This window comes from Lampetra planeri, chromosome 17 (genome assembly GCF_965212315.1).
Source record: "Lampetra planeri chromosome 17, kcLamPlan1.2.h2, whole genome shotgun sequence".
Taxonomy (NCBI): Eukaryota; Metazoa; Chordata; class Hyperoartia; order Petromyzontiformes; family Petromyzontidae; genus Lampetra; species Lampetra planeri.
The window spans coordinates 11,830,099-11,847,530 of record NC_136123.1 but is presented as its reverse complement, the minus strand read 5'-3'; the positions used below and the strand labels follow the sequence as shown (position 1 = coordinate 11,847,530).

General features: G+C 43.8%; 1 protein-coding gene across 1 annotated transcript; it reads left to right on the top strand.

Moving 5' to 3' along the window:
• The first annotated feature begins 886 nt into the window (after positions 1–886).
• Positions 887–17,227, top strand: LOC144723375 (uncharacterized). Its single transcript, XM_078602117.1, has 4 exons — positions 887–959; positions 5,435–5,590; positions 10,066–10,214; positions 10,454–17,227. The coding sequence occupies exons 2-4, from the start codon at positions 5,579–5,581 to the stop codon at positions 10,635–10,637; spliced, it is 345 nt and encodes a 114-aa protein (XP_078458243.1). The 5' UTR covers positions 887–959; positions 5,435–5,578; the 3' UTR covers positions 10,638–17,227.
• The last annotated feature ends 205 nt before the right edge of the window (positions 17,228–17,432 follow it).

The window sequence follows — 17,432 nt, the reverse complement described above, 5'->3', positions numbered from 1 at the left end:
AAACGTACGGCACAAATCCAAATTCCGTGATCCACACGATCCAATACGAGTGTAGGTTTTACCCCTTTCTGGCAATAAGCCAGGTGGGTTAAGATGTTAAAACACCAAACAGAAACATTTAGCAAGGAATCATGTCTGCATTGCCCACATATACTTGTGGTGAACATGCAAACAAACATGCCCTGATAGTATATGATGCCATTGGCTTTGAAACTGATCGATCCACACCAGAGACAGCTTTCTCGAGAGCCTCGTCTCAAGCGGTGTTAGACCAGAGGACAACGCCAAAAGTTGAACAGCACAAAGACAATGCCACTCTCAGGACATTGAGAGCTTGGGGTGAGCAGATACATCATGGGACCTCCCTGGCCAGAATAAAAAAAAGTGATGTTTTACCCTTTCTGGCAATAAAAGAGTTGTGTTAAGATGTGAAAACACCAAACATAAACCTTTTGCAAGCAATCGTGATGCGCATTAACCACACACGGTTCTCGTGATGAACATGCAGACAACAACAAAAACATGCACTGGCAAGTATTAATGATGCGTTGTCTTTTAGCCTGATAACTTTAATCTAAATTGTCTTATGGTTGTTATTGTTTGACTCGAATCCCACTGGGATTTCTGCACACAGCGTTTAAATGAGGTGCTTTTTTCTGGAAGACTTTGCTGTTTTTGCCATGTATTTTTATGTTTGCGTGCAGTCACTTTAAGATGTTTATTGCTCATGTTTTTGTTTGGTTGAGGTTGCACCCGAGTCAAGAGCCGCATGGCTCACTGTGTCATACACCTAATAAATAGAACTGAAAAAACTGAATCGAAACGATCCAATAATTCGCGTCGCACCGCGGCGGATTGAAAATCGCCTCGAGGGGCCGCGCACCGCGACCCGTAGCCGGGGCCCCCCGCGGGGTCGCGGAGCGCGCGGAGGAGGAGGACACGCGGCGAGGTACGGCGAGGTACGGTGCGGCACCAAGACAACAATTATCATCGGCAATTACAAATGTTCGTTTCATTGGTTTACCGTCTGCACAGACTCGGCTTTTTATGACGCGATTTGGGTATTTTTTGTCCATTTAAAAGACACGTACGACAGGTTTGCGCCATTTTAGAGCCTTATAAAAGCTCGTAAAGTCCTCAAACTTATCGCGGAGTGATGGGGCTGCTCTGTGATTCCTCTATAATTGGCGATTTTTTCGTCACTTGACGTACAAAATGTTTTGTTTCCTCCCCCACGAGATGAGAGAACGAAAACCTCGCCGCGGGTTCCATAATCCGCGATGTGGGCGCTCTCTCCCACACCACCATCGCACTCGATTGCAACTTGTATACGCGCAGTGATCGAGAGCTATCTGTAGATTGTATAATATTAAGCGCGGTAATGTTTGTGATGGCATATCTGTGCAAGCCATACCCATTGCAGATTTTCAACTTTACAATTTGGCCCAACGCAAACTTCACGTTATTAATGCGCAGCAGAACAGCTGATTTGAATTGTCGAGTAACGCCATCGTATGCTAAGCAACGTTACATTGTCCGTGGCCCGCAAAACACACAATAGCTTATAATTCACCCAGTGTTACTCCACAAGCAGCATTTCCTCCAGACAAGGACCCACAACAGTTACATCAAAGAGGCGCTTTTAAACAACCTCCACAAAAGAGGCACTTTGAGCCAATGTTTTGTGAAATAGTATTTTGTAAATGCGAATAATGCACAGGTATATTGATGGACACTTTACAGACATGAAAGGGCAATGTATGATGAGTGTGGAGGTGAAGCACAGATAGTAATTAATGTATACAAATACGCCAGCCTTTTATGTAGATGAAAGTAATTCCTGTCAACGCCACGGGCAGATGACAATACAGTATATTTGAGGGCATGACAAACAAACTCGCCTCTTGGCAAGCCTTTAGTATAAGACTTCATGTAATTAAAGAAACCCAAATTTTAAATAAATATATGTGTTTGTGCAGTTTCTATAAGTTACACAGCTCGCTTTATTGTGTATTGCACACTTACTATTTTAGTCACAAGTAGTGCATAAAAAACGTGAGTTTTAAATGTACTAAACATTCAACAGCAATTTATTTTCCGGGCCATTTGGATTTTTTTATATTTGCAAAAATATTTCGGGACATATATATTTGAACACGATTGAATGTATCGAAATGAGAATATAACAATTGGTAATTTAAACGTTAATATTGTAATGATACAATATTGTGGAGCAATGGCACAATGGTTAGTGCACCAACCCATTAACCGCGAGTTTTATTATCAATGGCAAGTGATATCTGTACCGGTCACCATTCCGTACCGATCAGTGTAGCTAAGATTAGTGAAACAAATCCCATTACTGGAATGTCATGAGGTCGTATTCAGCATTGAATTGGCGAAGGACATTCATTTATTTAGTACATTTTGTTCTTGATTCCATGGAAGTTAGACTTATAATCGGCACAAAAATATTTGCGTCGAAGTGATGTGCATTGGATTATGGGAGGAATTCACAATGCGGCTCCGTCTGAACAAATTTAGCAGATTACAGATGAAACACGGCACGTGAGTAGCAGCTCCATTAATCCACAATAAATTTGCGGAATACGAGATGGGTATTTCTATGAACCCAATGGTGTAAATCTGCCATAAAGAGTTTTTTTGGCATTTGGTTTTGCATAATATCCAAAATGCAACATCTTTTTCGACTAAACAAGTCAAATCAGCACAGCTATTCTGTGTGACGTAAAAAAATGCATGATGAAACATTTATAAAATATTGCCTCCACGTTAACCCTTCCCACTTCTACAAGTCGTGGTTTACCGTAGATTCCCAGAACAATCCCAAACCGGCAAATCTTTGAATTACAGGGATTCATGGATTATTGAATCGCAAATTATTTAATGTCTGCTGTATCTTAAATACAAGTTACATTCGTTAGATGTTTAGAGGACTTATATGTAATTCGTAGGGATGAATTGCACAAACAAAATTATGAGATTGACTTTGTTACTCCACAAAGTCAATCTCATAATTTTGTTAATCAGTAATACAATATGAAGCATAATCTGCAGGAAAAATGTGGCAAATCTAGGACAGGTACAATGTAATTCCAACATGTAATGCATTTTACATTAAATATTTGCAAACAAAATTTATACATATTCGGTGGAAGAAAAAATTGAAATACATTTATAATACTCTTTGGGTCTTTCGGTAAAGTCACGTAGATATAAAAAATTATTTTTTTAAATATATATAAAATCACGACGTTTCGATCGCAACACAAGCAATCGTCTTCAGGTGAAAAAATACAGCAGACGGACTGCTGAGGCAGGGAGAAATATTATTTTTATTATTTTTCTATCTACGTAACTTTACCGAAAGACCCAAAGAGTATGAATGTCTGCAGTCACGAAAGCTTTAAGTCTATCTTCTTGGTTCTTTCGGTAAAGTCACGTAGAAGGGACGTAATAAAAATAAAATAATTCTCACGACGTTTCGGCCACAACGCAAGCAGCCGTCCTCAGGTGAAGAACATGTCCGTTCAGACTCTGTCTTATTGACGGACATGTTCTTCACCTGAGGACGGCTGCTTGCGTTGTGGCCGAAACGTCGTGAGAATTATTTTATTATGTTTTATTTTTATTATTTTATTACTTCCCTTCTACGTGACTTTACCGAAAGAACCAAGAAGATGAATCCCTGCAGTCACGCAAGCTTTAAATCGAAGCTTTAAGTCTACACTGATAATGTTGCAGTTCGTTTGATGTTAATCAGCGTTGGAAGCCAAAGTTAGTATGTTTAATTATCGATTAAAAACATTTCAAACTTTTCTCCATCCTCATAGCTGTTGCCCATTCACCACTGGAGAAGGTAGTGAGTGCATTAGCACTGCAACAAGTCAAGTAACTAACTGGTGGGGTGTGGGCACTTCACCTCATTCGCCTTTGGCTCTTTCCAACAAAGTAGGGACAGCACTGCCTGGAATAGGAACTTTTCCCACAGCGATGGCACTTTGTTATTGCAATAGTTGTGCACAATTGTGATACGCCGTACCTTAGCTGCACACTGCAAGAGACTTCCTTATACCAACGGGTCCAACGATGTTGGCGGCTTAGCTGTTGCATGAAAGCGTGCTGGCGTTATCCATTCCATGCGCTTTTTTCCCCCCTCTCAAAGCAATGAACTCCAAACAAGGTGGTGCGGACAACACGTCCTGTGATGCATTTATATTCATCACGTGGCACGAAGAGACAAAATAGAGCTACTCAAAATCACGCTGAAATTGGATTGGAAATTGGGGGAATGAAAATCAGAGGCCCTTATAATTCTCATTTTCATATTCACATTCTGCCTACTAATTTGCATTAAGGCTGCATGGCCACATTTGAGTTTGGAATTCCCTTTGGCCATACTTGGCACACCAAAGCACTCAACATCACGTTTTATTTATTTAGAGTGAAATAATGAGCCCCTCGGTGATCAAAGGAAAGTAATCACAATTGACAACAATGATGCACACCCAAAAATTACTTTGTCCAGGATGGAATCTGACTTTGTTTCAGTAAGTGCATATTGCACGTACTGTCAGTAAGAGTACAACGAGGGTTCCTTGCACTTTCGCTGCTACTGCACTCAAATGGAATAGAAAAGACTGGTCCACTTGCATGTTTGGACACGTTGGTCCTGTAAATTGTTTTCACCGTTGGACCCGTGCGTTATGTTTGGATTCTTTTTTTGCCAAAATTGTCAACGCTCGGCGCAGGTGAATGTGTGGTGAAGGCTGCCAAAATGCATTCAGAAATCTTCCATCCCAGAATAACAAAAAAATATTGGCAACGAATTGCATTTTTACTACACTTCAGATTTTTAAATAAATACAGAAGCCCATGTCCATAAAGAAATTACATTATCATTCCATAGTGCATATATGCAACAATCCATAATAATGAACCTACTGTACTTTACAAAATACTATTCTATGCTCTGAACCTTCGTGCTTTCAAGTAGCAATTTAAGTGCACTTAGCTGTTGCATGTATTGCTCGAAAAATAGCTTCTTGGAAATGAGAGTGTACGGTAATTCATAGCCATTAACTGAGTCGTCAGCCACTAATGCACAGACACACGAGCGTGTAGATGTGCCACAGTGAACGAGGAGCAAGGTGAACCCCAGTGGACAAGTTAAGCAGTCATGAGTCCACCTCCTGCACACAATGCTGCCCTCATGTAGTGATGCAGCCGTGCAGGAATTGCTTTTGAGGAGTGGTATTTAGTGGAAGGATAACAAACCTGCTGAGTCTTACAACTCTGTATGAATATTTCAACACAGAGCAAAACAAATGCCTCCAGAAATGCAGTTTTGTATGTATTATAAATTTAACAATTGGCTTCTACTTTTATTTTACGTTTTTGAATTTTCCACCAGGATCAAGACGTCATCGCAGTCAATACAATTGTTGTCGCTACTCATCACCATCACTTCCCTGGCTTTTGAGATGTCCCTCGGCTGTTGAGCAGTCAACACTCAGCCACCAGGGATTTGCCTTTACAGACCCTGGATGCCACTCCAATGCTTGTCGCGGTAACCTGCACTCCTTCATCCAACACGCGTGTTCCACATAAACAACCGTCTCTTCTGTTTCCACGTACAATACTTATTCTATTCAAAATCTCTCAAGATGTTTACCCTATATTGCTGTATATAGGTACACGTGGCTTATTTTTTTTACAAATTACATGCATCTCAAGTGCGCCATCAGATAAGATAGAGATGGGATGTATAGACGTTTTTGGAACTCTCTGACAGCAGCCATAGGTCACATCAGAAAAATGATCTGGAAGTGACCTCAAAGGTTATGTCCTTCAGCGGTTTATCTTACCACAACCTTTGGTTGTACTTTGTAAGCAATACGCTTAAGTTATCAGCTCACTCTGCCAGACATTTCTGAGATGTAAACCAGCAGAGAAAGGAGGGCCAGATTAAGTGCAAAACTGTTTACATTAAATAGCGTAATGGCATCTCCCGATAATCACCAGGATTGATGGGTTCTCAATCGAACATTGCGTTCGATTCCTAAAATACGCACACGGTATAACATTATTGTGTTTATTATAACTCTCCGTATTTGTATTACGAATCCAGATTTTCACTTCAACTGGAGGTTCCCTCTGCTGACTCCCTCATTTTATATAAATCGCGCCCTAAGACACATTTATTTTAAAGTACTTTTTTTATCTTTTTTATCCTTTATTATCTTTTTAATCCTTTATTTTGGAGTTGGATTTAATTGGTAAGCTTGTGTGTGTGTTTTATCCAGCGGCCTTGTGATATCCGGGTGAAAGGTGCTTTAGAAGTGTCAATTATTATATGAAATCGCAATGTAATTTTTTCTGGCTATGACACAGGTGCCACCTTATCACCCAGAATTGTGAATAGCCACCACCCATTGGATGTTTATTGATTCACTTTACATAAAACAGTGGTCAAAGCTAAACTAAGGCCCACTGAGCTCTTTTTCAGAAGCGATCTGGCTACACAGTTACTTATTATGTGGAAATGTATAGCAGCCATATACTCGAAACGCACGTTTCTAAATGTGCAGGTAAAAACCGGAGGACCCGAAGAAAAAGCAATGCGACCACGGGGAGAACAAGCAAACTCCAAATATATAGGTGTCAGGGTCGAGATCGAACCTTCGACCTCCTGCATACAAGGCGAGGTTGTTAACATCTCACCACCACGACGCCCCTGCATTGCTATGCAGCTAATGTTGGTGGGAAGTGAAATCTAAAGCACTGACCAGTGTGATGAGCTATGGTTAGCCAACCCTATGATGGAAACGACATTGGGATGGAAATAATGTATTACACATATTAAAACAAGTCAAAAACACTTCAGCTTAGAGGAAACAATAATAGTTCTGAAATTATAAATTGATTATATTTTTATTGATTGTATCTTTGAAAGTTGCTTTTGTCATGACTGACTATAATCACCCAGGAATGTCTGTCCGTCCCACGCGTGACGTCACTCCACATGAGGCCCACCCTCCCTCATTAATATCCATGAGTGGGTGGATGTTTACACAAACGCAGAGGAAAGTCGAGCTGAGTTAAATAATTTATTATGCAAAGTCGCTTCAAATATGACATTTCTTTACAGAAAGTGACGGTAAAAAATGTATCTACGCAGCACAGTGCTACATCTGTGCGTGACGTCACTGCAAAAGAAGCCCCCCCCCCCTTCATTAATATTCATGCCCGTCTGAAAATTTACACTTTCGCACAAGAAGGTCGAGCATTCCACATGCTACATTCCTCCCCTCAATAATCATGAGCGGGTGACGTCACTCCACATGGGGCAACCCCCCCCTAATTAATAATCATGAGCTGAACAATTTTTCTTTTGAATATTTCAGATTTACTGCAATATACACCCATTCTTGGACGGGCAAAAAAGCTAGTATAATATACTCTTTGGTTTTTTCGGTAAAGTCGCGTAGGTATAAAATAAAACAATAAATTAAATCACGACGTTTCGGGCGCAACACAACCGTCCGTCATCAGGTGGGACAACCACAGCAAGAATCAATTGCTGAAGTGGGCAAAAGGGAGGAGAGACAAAGGGGGGTAGGGGGAGTGGAGCGTTGCCGTGTGAAGAGCAGCTAGAAGGGATTAAAAGGCGAGGAACGACAAAATGTAGTGGGGTGGGAGTGGGCGGGAGTGGGAGGTTGAGAAACTGGAGATGCGGATATGAAGGCAATACCATAAAGCATTTAAGGTTTTACCTGGTTAATAACATCCTTCCAATGATTGCTCAATTTGTATCCATCTTCTCGGTTGAAGTTATGTCTATATTTATATATCTGGATGGCTTCATGAACAAACCTTTGATAGTAGCCCGAAGGTTTGCAGAGCACCTTGGTCTCGGAAAAAACAATATCATGAGAGCCCACAGCGGAGGTATTAGTTCTGCTGTGTTTCAGATCTGACTTGTGCTCGCGAACACAGTTCGAGACATGTTTTGTTTCCCCAATGTAACAATCACCACAGGTGCAACTTAGTTTGTCAACTCCAGGATATTGCATGTCAGGAATGACATCCTTCACAGATGGGATTAGATCACTAGTATAAATATGTTAATGTAAAACAGTTTAACAAATATGAAATAATGGGATAGTTTGTAATTGACAAGAAATCTTTCATAATTTAAAATAAATTATATTTATTTCATTTTCACCCAAAAAACATGATAAATATTTTAACTGGTAATATATTTACACTTCTCATAAAATTCAGTGTTTCTCCAAATATAGATTTAACCCAAATTAAAATACTACGAATAACATTTAAATGGATGTGCTCCTTTATGGGAACACCTGGGCAAGCTGGGACTTGCAATATCAATTAAAATTATTATAGATGAAATATATTCCCAATTAGAGGTAACAACTTGGCAGTGCATAAATAATCCAATTAAACCACAAATGAATTAGGTCTCTTTGGACATCGCACGCAGCGTGTGCCATGTGCATCAAGCCAGAAACCACAATTACTACAAACGCCCCTGAGCATTATTCATGTTAAACTATATACAGGAATGAGCTACAAATTGGTTTGTGATGATGATAATGATTTGGTAAAAATTTGAGCAGTTCCCATTATTTCTCATGCACAAGCTAAAAAAAACACCTTAGATTGTGTTCTCTATAGAGTGGGAAGGCATATATGTACCTGCAACCTGTTGAACACATTTTGTTGAAATTATTTGCCATCCAGACTGTTGTCCAGACGTTATAAGGGCTGTATATCAATGTGGTGCTGTTGTGCATGTCTGCTTGTCTCTTTTACCGTCTGTGGGAGCCCGACATCCCTTTATCCACACTCAGTACAATGCGCAATCAGCCTATGCATACTAAGCAGGACCTATTTATTATGCAAAAGACCCTCTGTTTAAAGTTCAGTAAACTTTTATGGGCACATTTAAAGTTACTTTTTCCCACAGCACAATGGAACTTTCTTAAGTGCGATCCGAGCGAGCAACAAATGAAAACTTGAACAAAGCGGCAATATGAGGATTGGGCACACCTCGAAATGTAAGTTAATTTAATGAAGCACATTGACAGAGAAAAACTTTTCAAATGCTTATATGGCATCGCGCCCATTGCATTTCGCTTGGCCGTTTTCGGCCACAAAATAGACGACCTGCCTTTCTTTCGCGGCGAGCTTGGATGTAGCGTTTTCCCCGATACGAAATAAATAGCCGCGCATGAAGCCATGCAAACATTCCATTACTGCCCGTTGCATAATTAGCGACCGATTTCGTTCGTTTAGCGTCCCGAGTTCGGAGACAACGTTGCAAACAATTTAGCGTATAAAAAAATTCATTGATTATTTGCACACAAAAAAAAGAAATATGAGAATGACGTCAGAGTCGGTCACGAGGCCGAAAAGCGGGCGTGCGTGTGCGCGTGCGTATGCATGTGCGTTCCATGTATATGTGAGACTCTTATCACTGCAGCCTGCTCTTTTAAAAAACTCACTGCCAAGGATCCTCTCGTTGCCTGCCGCCGCGAATGCGCTCCGTACCCTCTGGGAACATCGGCCAACGTGCTCCTGCTCACGGCGCCGGGGAGAACAATTAGCTTGCTTGTTAATTAGCAGTCAGTGCAGCAGGCCGGGAGCAGAGGGGGCACACGCTGGCACCGTGCCATCCGAAACGGCGAGAGGGAGGGCGACGACAGAAAGAAGCAGGAATGGCTTGGGGCGTCTCTTTCTTTTTCGCTCGGCTCGCCTTGGATTCTTGCGCGCCGGGGCCGGGAACAGCTGTCACTGGCTCGCCGCCGAGTGTCACAGCGCCCGCCCGCCCGCTTGCTTTGGCGAAATCGCTACACTGTAGGAAAGCGCCACGTACGCGGGCACGCAAGACCGCCGTTGCCGGCCCGCGCTGTGAAAAACGCAGCCTTCCCGCGCCCGCTTCCGAGTTGCTTCGTTTGCGTAACGAACCTTGTTTAGAGCGTCGCGCCGTTTTGCTTTTTTTTGTTTTGCGCCCGCCAGGTGGAGGCGCGTAAAGCGGCTGGCAGTGCCATTTGGCGCTCCGGGATAGAGCGGAGGGAGGGGGGCAAAACGATCAAGAAAAAAACCCCCGTTGGCACCGATCCTGCCCCCCCGAGCGAATCTGGATTTGCGATGCCCGCAGCCTTCTGGTGCGTCGGGCGGACCCTCTTCCTGTATTCGCAGTTGCGCGATGCGGCGGGGCGGTATAAAAGGGTGGCGTCTCTGCGGTGTGCCAGCCTGTGCCACCGCGCTCGCAACTGATCGCGGTTGAACCGCGGATTTCTCACTTCGCCTTGTTTGCGCGTCTCTTGTCAGCCCGGTTCGCCGCTGCCCACTGTATTGCCGCCACCCCCAACCCCCCCCCCCCTTCGCCCCTTACCCCTCCCAGGGCTGGCGACACGGACAACAGCCTGGCATCGTTCTCGCCCGCCGTCTTTGTCTGGTGCCGGGGACGCCCCGACAAAGACACGGGGGCATGCCAAGCGACGACGGTGACGACGACGGCGGCGGCGGCAGCGGCGAGCGCCATTGCGATCGCGCTTTCGGATACCAGTCACGATCGCTCCGCGTAGGTACAATGTTCGGCGGTTGGGCACGAGCGAAAAGAGGTGTAAAAAAAAGTGAGATTTTCTTCGCGGAGATGGCACCGGCCCCACCGTGGATGGCATGAACGAAGATGGAATACGCCCAGAAAAGACAACGAAGGAAAATTGCGGAAAAGCGATGCCCACCCGTAATGGCGGGCAAGGGCGGGCGGGCGGCGCGTTTTCTGTGCGCTCGGTGCCCTCGCGGAGGAAACAATTGGAGAGCGTGTTGGCAGCGCATCCACGCCAGCTGTAGAAAAGAGAAAGCGCTCGGATGTTGGTTTGAAGCCGCAGCTCTGGAATTATTTGGGAATACAACCGCAATATCGACCGTTTTTATAAAAATCTCCATTGGAACTGTGCGCGCCGCGTGGATCCAACATGGCTACACTTCTGGCAAGGCGACCGAAGGATTACAGAGTTGACCACGCCAACGTATGGAAGTATTTGTGCACCGTTTGGAAAATATCGTGATGTTCGTGCATATGCGCGTGCCGGAATGGGCCTCTTCTCCAACTATTAGAAGGCAATAATTATAGCAGCTGCACAATATTTTGCGGATGAAAGGAGAAGACATTAAATCACGGAGGAATTAGCGATCGAAAATTGGATTACAGCTAATTAAGCGGGGGGGGGAGGGGAATCTACCCACAGTGCTCAGCCTCTGCTGCTGCTAAGGGCTGCTGGTATCGGCAGGCCTGGTTGGTGAACGCGGCCTGCTCGGTGTCCGGGTAGAGGCAGCACTCCGTTCCCCAGCGTTGATCACGGGGGACCCGACGTCCCGCTGTGTAAAAGTGAGCGAGAGAATGGGAAATCCAGGTGTTTGAATGTTTTCCTTTATATTTTGGTCGCGCGCGCCGTGCTCCGATGTACAATTACGAACGCGGGGCCGTTTAATTCTCTGGGAGGGATTCTTTCCATCTTCTCTTTTCCGCGCTCTCACCCGTCCTAATTTTTTTTGCGATTTGCCGCATTGCGCCTGCGATCGTGCGCGCTGCGTAACCGCCCTCGGTGGGCGCTCTGCTGAAATGTCAGAGCAACGTGTAAAAAAAAATCAGGCAACGGCTTTAGCTGTGCGCATGCGTGGCCACGATAGCACTTTAAAACATTTCACGCTCAAGGTGATGTGTTCCTGTGTTGCACTTGTAGGTCTTTGCGATGCCGATTTGGCCTAAATGCTCGTAAATGGAGGATTTGTTTTGCATGCTGTGCGCACTTTTTTGGGGGGGGTGTGCGAGGAGAATTAGATTCACGATGTCAATAGTTTACCTAAAAAGGGACAATATAATCCAAGTGAATGAGAATAAAAAGACTGTTGTCAGTTATTTGTCTTTCATTTATTTAGTGGGCCCAAGACCTGTCATGTAGTACATTGAAATAGAGATGAGAAGGTAGAAAATACATCAAATAGAATACATTATTATTTGTTTTACCTTGCTGATACGTTCATTATTATTCAGCCGACGTCTGTATGGCTGTCTATTACTTCATCTATTGCAAACGCCTTTACGCCTTTAACTGGTATATATGCGTGATTTTACTTGTCCGTGTAAAAATAAGTGCGTACATTTATGCTGTCACGTTTTAACTAGGACTTAAGTGGGACAGTGTGTTCCGGAGCATTTACAGTTGTGTTCTTACATCTGCATAAGACAGATTAATTAAGTCTGGCTGCGAGTTTGCATGGTGTGTATAATGTAGGTGATGCAGGATGCGCAGCGTTCATGAGACATGTAGGATGTAAATATTAACAGGACACTTTTGGCTCGAGGATTCTGTGTATGATCCAAGTAGACTATTTTTTTTATCCTTAGCAAGGTCTCTCGCCATGAATTGTCAGCTCTTTCGTTGCACTTTGCAGAAAAATAATTGTCAATTGAACAAATTTTGTAATGCTCAGTTTTATTTTCCTATCTACGCATGATCTAACGAATTTACTTGCATTTGCGTGCGCAATATGTTGAATTAAGTGAATGTGCAGATTCTTAGTAGCATTCGCTGTAGCATCGCTGTCAGGTGAAAGCGAGCGACTACAACCGTCGTACGAATTACAAACGCACCCTTGTGCCCAGACTATAACGCGCCCATTGCACGTCGGCGTTACAGTGCAGGCGCCATTTATGCGTTGTGCTTGGGCAGGAAATACATTAGCAGTTGTGAGCGGTTTTCAGATCTCTCGATCTCATCATACAATCTGTGCATGCCTCTGAGCACTCTGGCCATTTCTCATTAATTCAGACACTGTATAAACATGTTACAGCCACACCGCGCCTTATGAATGTTTTAAACGGCACGTTGTAGAGATTTCCATATTTCACCTTTCTGAACAAAGTTGAAATGCCATTTTTTTATGCCACGTTTTCTGACGAAGCAAAAGGAAGGCAACCTTTCGGGGAAGTGATATGGCTGTATCTGCAAGGGAGCGTTTTGTGTAGGCAGTGAAACCAGCCCGAGAACACAAACACGACAAAAAACGGACGCTGCTGTGTGCCTAACAGAAATAATTGTCTTTCTTTAATTAACCCCATCAGGTCATCAGCCTGATGAATCGGTCGGATTAATGGTTCATTAATTCCGTCTGCGGCGCTCACAATGAAACCCCCATCCTTCTTGACTGAATGAACATGCACGCTACGTGCCAACTAGCGGGACGCGAACGGTGGGGGGAAGAAGAAAAAGTGACACGGTCACAGAAATTAGAGAATTTTTTTAAAATAAGGGAGTAAAATAAATATCTCGGTTAATGCTGAACGTACACGTATCATGGCACCTTTATGAACACTGTACGTATGCCTATTTGAAATGTAGCGGCATTGTTCGTGGCTAAATTAAAATACGTTGGATTGCGCCCGTGAGATGAAGACTATTGCGTGCAGATGAATGCGACTGTGTTTCGCAAATACTGTCTGGTGGGTACGAGTAATGAAAAATAACAATGCAGTAATAGCAGTGACATTACGAATAAACACGCTCAAAATGTCCACCCCGCACGGTGAGCAATTTTAACAAATGTTCTCCACGCAAAATATTGTCATGCGTTTTAAAGGGCATGTGGGTAATTCATTTGAGTGAAATTTAGTCGGCCAAATCGAGGCTTTGTTGTGGCATTAATTGACGGTGATAAATTGGAAAATTTACATTTCTGTATACAAGTATTGTGGGTTAAAACTGGCTTCATCATTATGTAACAGTGATTCTCTCTGTCTTGGTGTACAAATCTGAGGTGCAAAAAAATCAGTGCATGGGAGAGGGAACAAAACGAGAGGCATGGAGCAGCACCACTGCCTGGCAGCCATTGCGGCCATGTAATGAGGCATCTGAGCCTCCTCTCACGTCTGCCTGTCACCGTCCCACCATAGCTCCCAACACGACTGTCTGGCAATGAATCTTACACAGCTCCGTGGCTCACAGCAGGCCGCAAGAAAAGTGAGGGAGCGTGTGTGTCTGTACGTGTGCGTGTCGGGAGCGGTGGCGCAGTGGTTAGTGGCGCCGTGCCGCAAACCCGATGGCCCCCCGAGTTCAATTCCTGGCACCCGGCCAACTGTTAATGGTGATTTTCTAAACTCGTTCTGGGCCTCCTCAAGGTCGGCGCAGCCTTAAACGAGTACCTGCTGCGGTGTGAAAACATCAGCGGTGATGAGACAGATGGCTTGGGCCTGGTGCGAACCACACTATCCTTTTTTGTGTGCCATGCCACATTTAATAGGTGTCCCCTCAGAGAACTTGCTCTACTTGCTTCTGTAGGCTGCATGGAGGATCCTTGTCTTTTTGTTGGAAGTGGTGAAAAAGTTGCTTGTGCACGATACTGCTATCCGGGAAACCTGGGTTTGATTCCCTGCCACGTGTAACGTCAGTAGTTAAACGGTATCTGAACCTTTTTTAGGCCTCCCCTAGGTTGACTTAGCCTTAAATATGCCTATACCTGGTATGGAGATAAAGACTGGCCAGGTGTTGGTGCTGGCTACACGACCCGCTCATGTGTCTTGCTAAACGTAATAGGTGTGCTCTTAGAAGCATTTGTCTTCAGTCTATCAAATTGGATTTAGGATATTTGTCTCTTTGCGTGGGGAGCATTTGGAATGTGCTTGGTGCACTGTATCACACTCCTGACTGCTCTGGTTCCATTCTTGTCCATTCACAACATTAGTAGCAACAGAGATGCAAATGTCGAGCTGATCTCCCCTAGATGCAGACGAAACCAGTCGCCAGTGCGCCACTTCGTAGACTTTCGCGGTTGTGCTGTATTACTCTCCGATGAGCTTTTGCGATGGTTACTGCGGGCTGTATAGCGCGACGCCAAACATTCCAGTTTAGTTCCTCGAAGAAGCTCCCAGCGCACAGGGAGCGAAACATTGGAGACTCTGCCGAACAAACACCGCGGGCACAACCTGCAACACATCGGAGAGCCGATATCACATGCAAATGTCAGCAATGGAAAGACAAAGCAGCTCGGAGCGGTGCCTAGCCACGCCAACCCTTTGTGGGGTGTGCCACACCTTATAGCAGGGGTGGGGAACCTTTTTTCTGCCAAGGGCCATTTTGATATTTATAACATCATTCGCGGGCCATACAAAATTATCAACTTAAAAATGTGCCTGTTATATTTGGTCAAACATTTAATTAACTCGCCCCTAATGTGATGGCTGGAACTGTTTCTCTTTGGTGAGGCGTGTGATGTTAGCTGGTATTGATGATGTTGCTACTCGCAACTAGAGGCCGACCGAAATTCGGTTTTGGTTTCGGCGCCGAAAGTTGGCAAATGGCCTCTTTCGGCATAGTTTCGGTTTTTGCCGAAAGTAAATTTTTAACTTTCGGTCTGGTTTCGGTTTCGGCCGAAACTGATATTGACTTTCGGTCGTCATTCGTCAACCGAAGAGCTATTTTTTTAATATAACGCTAGTGCTACATCTATCACTGCCTATCGGCCGGTCAGTCGGTGCTAGGCAATCCTATGCGATAGTCTGCAAACACACACACACAGCAGCAGCAGCAGCTTGGAAGCGAGGTTACAGCCGCAACCATGGTCTGCTAATGTAGATACGACCGGTCAACAGACGGCAGCCAGTCTGGCTTAATACGGAAAAACTGTTGTTTCTTAACGACAACATTCGTTTGTTTGGATTATAATTACTAAGTAAGTAACACCTAAAGATTTGATATTTGGCGACTCTTAATGCAGGCTCTGAATGATTAGTTCTAGATTTATTTTTAATTAAAGTAGCATTGCATCATGACATATTTCATAAATCTTGTGTTCGGTAACTTCGGTTATATACCTTTCTGTTTCGGTCTCGGTCGAAAGTGTAGCTAAACTTTCGGTTTCGGCTTCGGTTTTGGCCGAATGTCAATTTTTTACTTTTGGTCTGGTTTCGGTTTTGTCCGAAACCAGAAATTCAGTTTCGGTCGGCCTCTACTCGCAACTGCTTTTCCAGGTTTGCTCCTAGATTTATTGAATTTCGAGTCCCGCCTGCGTTTGCCTTGGCAGGGCCAGACCAAATAATTTGCGGGCCTTATACGGCCTGCGGGCCGGACGTTCCCCCCCCCTGCTTTATAGGCTTGCGAAGGGGACTATGCCTAACAGTCTGTAGGGCTACGGTAGCGATACTGGATGTCCATGCATTGCCAGTAAATAGATGTTGGGTAATTACATTTTCCCAAAACAGTTTTTGTCACTTAATGGAGGATTTTTATAACGTTATCTCTTCTATATCTGCATTGCATGCGAATACGAGTGAGTACTTGAATGTGTGTGTGTTTTAACGTGCGGATGCTTTTGTTGGGGTGCGTATTCATTTTCTTGAATGTGTAAGTGTATAGAGTACATGCGAAATGTGTCGGTGCCGTTTGCAGTCAACGATTATACCGTATTTTCCCGCATATAGCCTGCATATGCATATAACCCGCAGATGCATATACCCCGCAAAAATAGCGTTTTGTGTGAAACAAATTTCAGATAGCCCGCACCTCCATTTACCCCGCATGCATTCATATCTTTAACGTCGTTACCGCAGCTTAATTCCATCATATTAATACGAAGTTTACATTTGTAATACATTCCACTATCAATTTTTTACATTAAAATCATAACGTGCACAAAGAAAACAAACTCACCGGAAACGAGTGAACTTAAAACAGTAAATAAGTAACAAAAGTAAATATCCAATAAATAAGTAACACATAACTGGTAGATAAGTACCGTAAGCGTACTGTTAGGCTTACCAGCATTCGACCTCATCATATTACAGTACAGTTTTAGCACTGGTAGATTGCGCACTGCGCAGACAATAGCGGCACTACGGTAACGCCATTGCCTCCTGGCAACAAAGCCATTGGAAGTTTGAAACAAAGCTCATGGTCGCGACTGTATAGTGCTCAGCTAATGAAAGCGGCCTAAGGGACTCAGCAATTATGATTCTGCGTCTGGTAGACGCTTGTTAAGGCCCTTCCCATTGTGCAATCCATAGCCTCAGCTGAAACTTTTGTACCTCCCTACAGCCACTGAAAGTATTACGGTAAACAAAGTGCACCCACTTCAAACAGTGTCGTTTCATTGTACAAACAATTTGAATAATTTAAAACGTGATAACATATGCAATTTTAGTGTTAGTGGTTTATTCAGCAGTGCTTTAGTCAAAGGTAAGTGTTGCATAGTGGATAGTCTTACCATGTCACACGTGTAAAATATTTTTGGGATAGCCCGCACCTCCATATACCCCGCAGGGTCTTGTTTTGTTTGTAAAAAGTGGTCTACCTCGCGGGTTATATGCGGGAAAATACGGTACT

Excerpts from the sequence above, each read along its gene's own strand:
- LOC144723375 (XM_078602117.1), top strand. Across the intron at positions 10,215-10,453 it reads GCGATGCCCGCAGCCTTCTG|GGCTGGCGACACGGACAACA; the intron begins GTGCGTCGGGCG and ends TACCCCTCCCAG.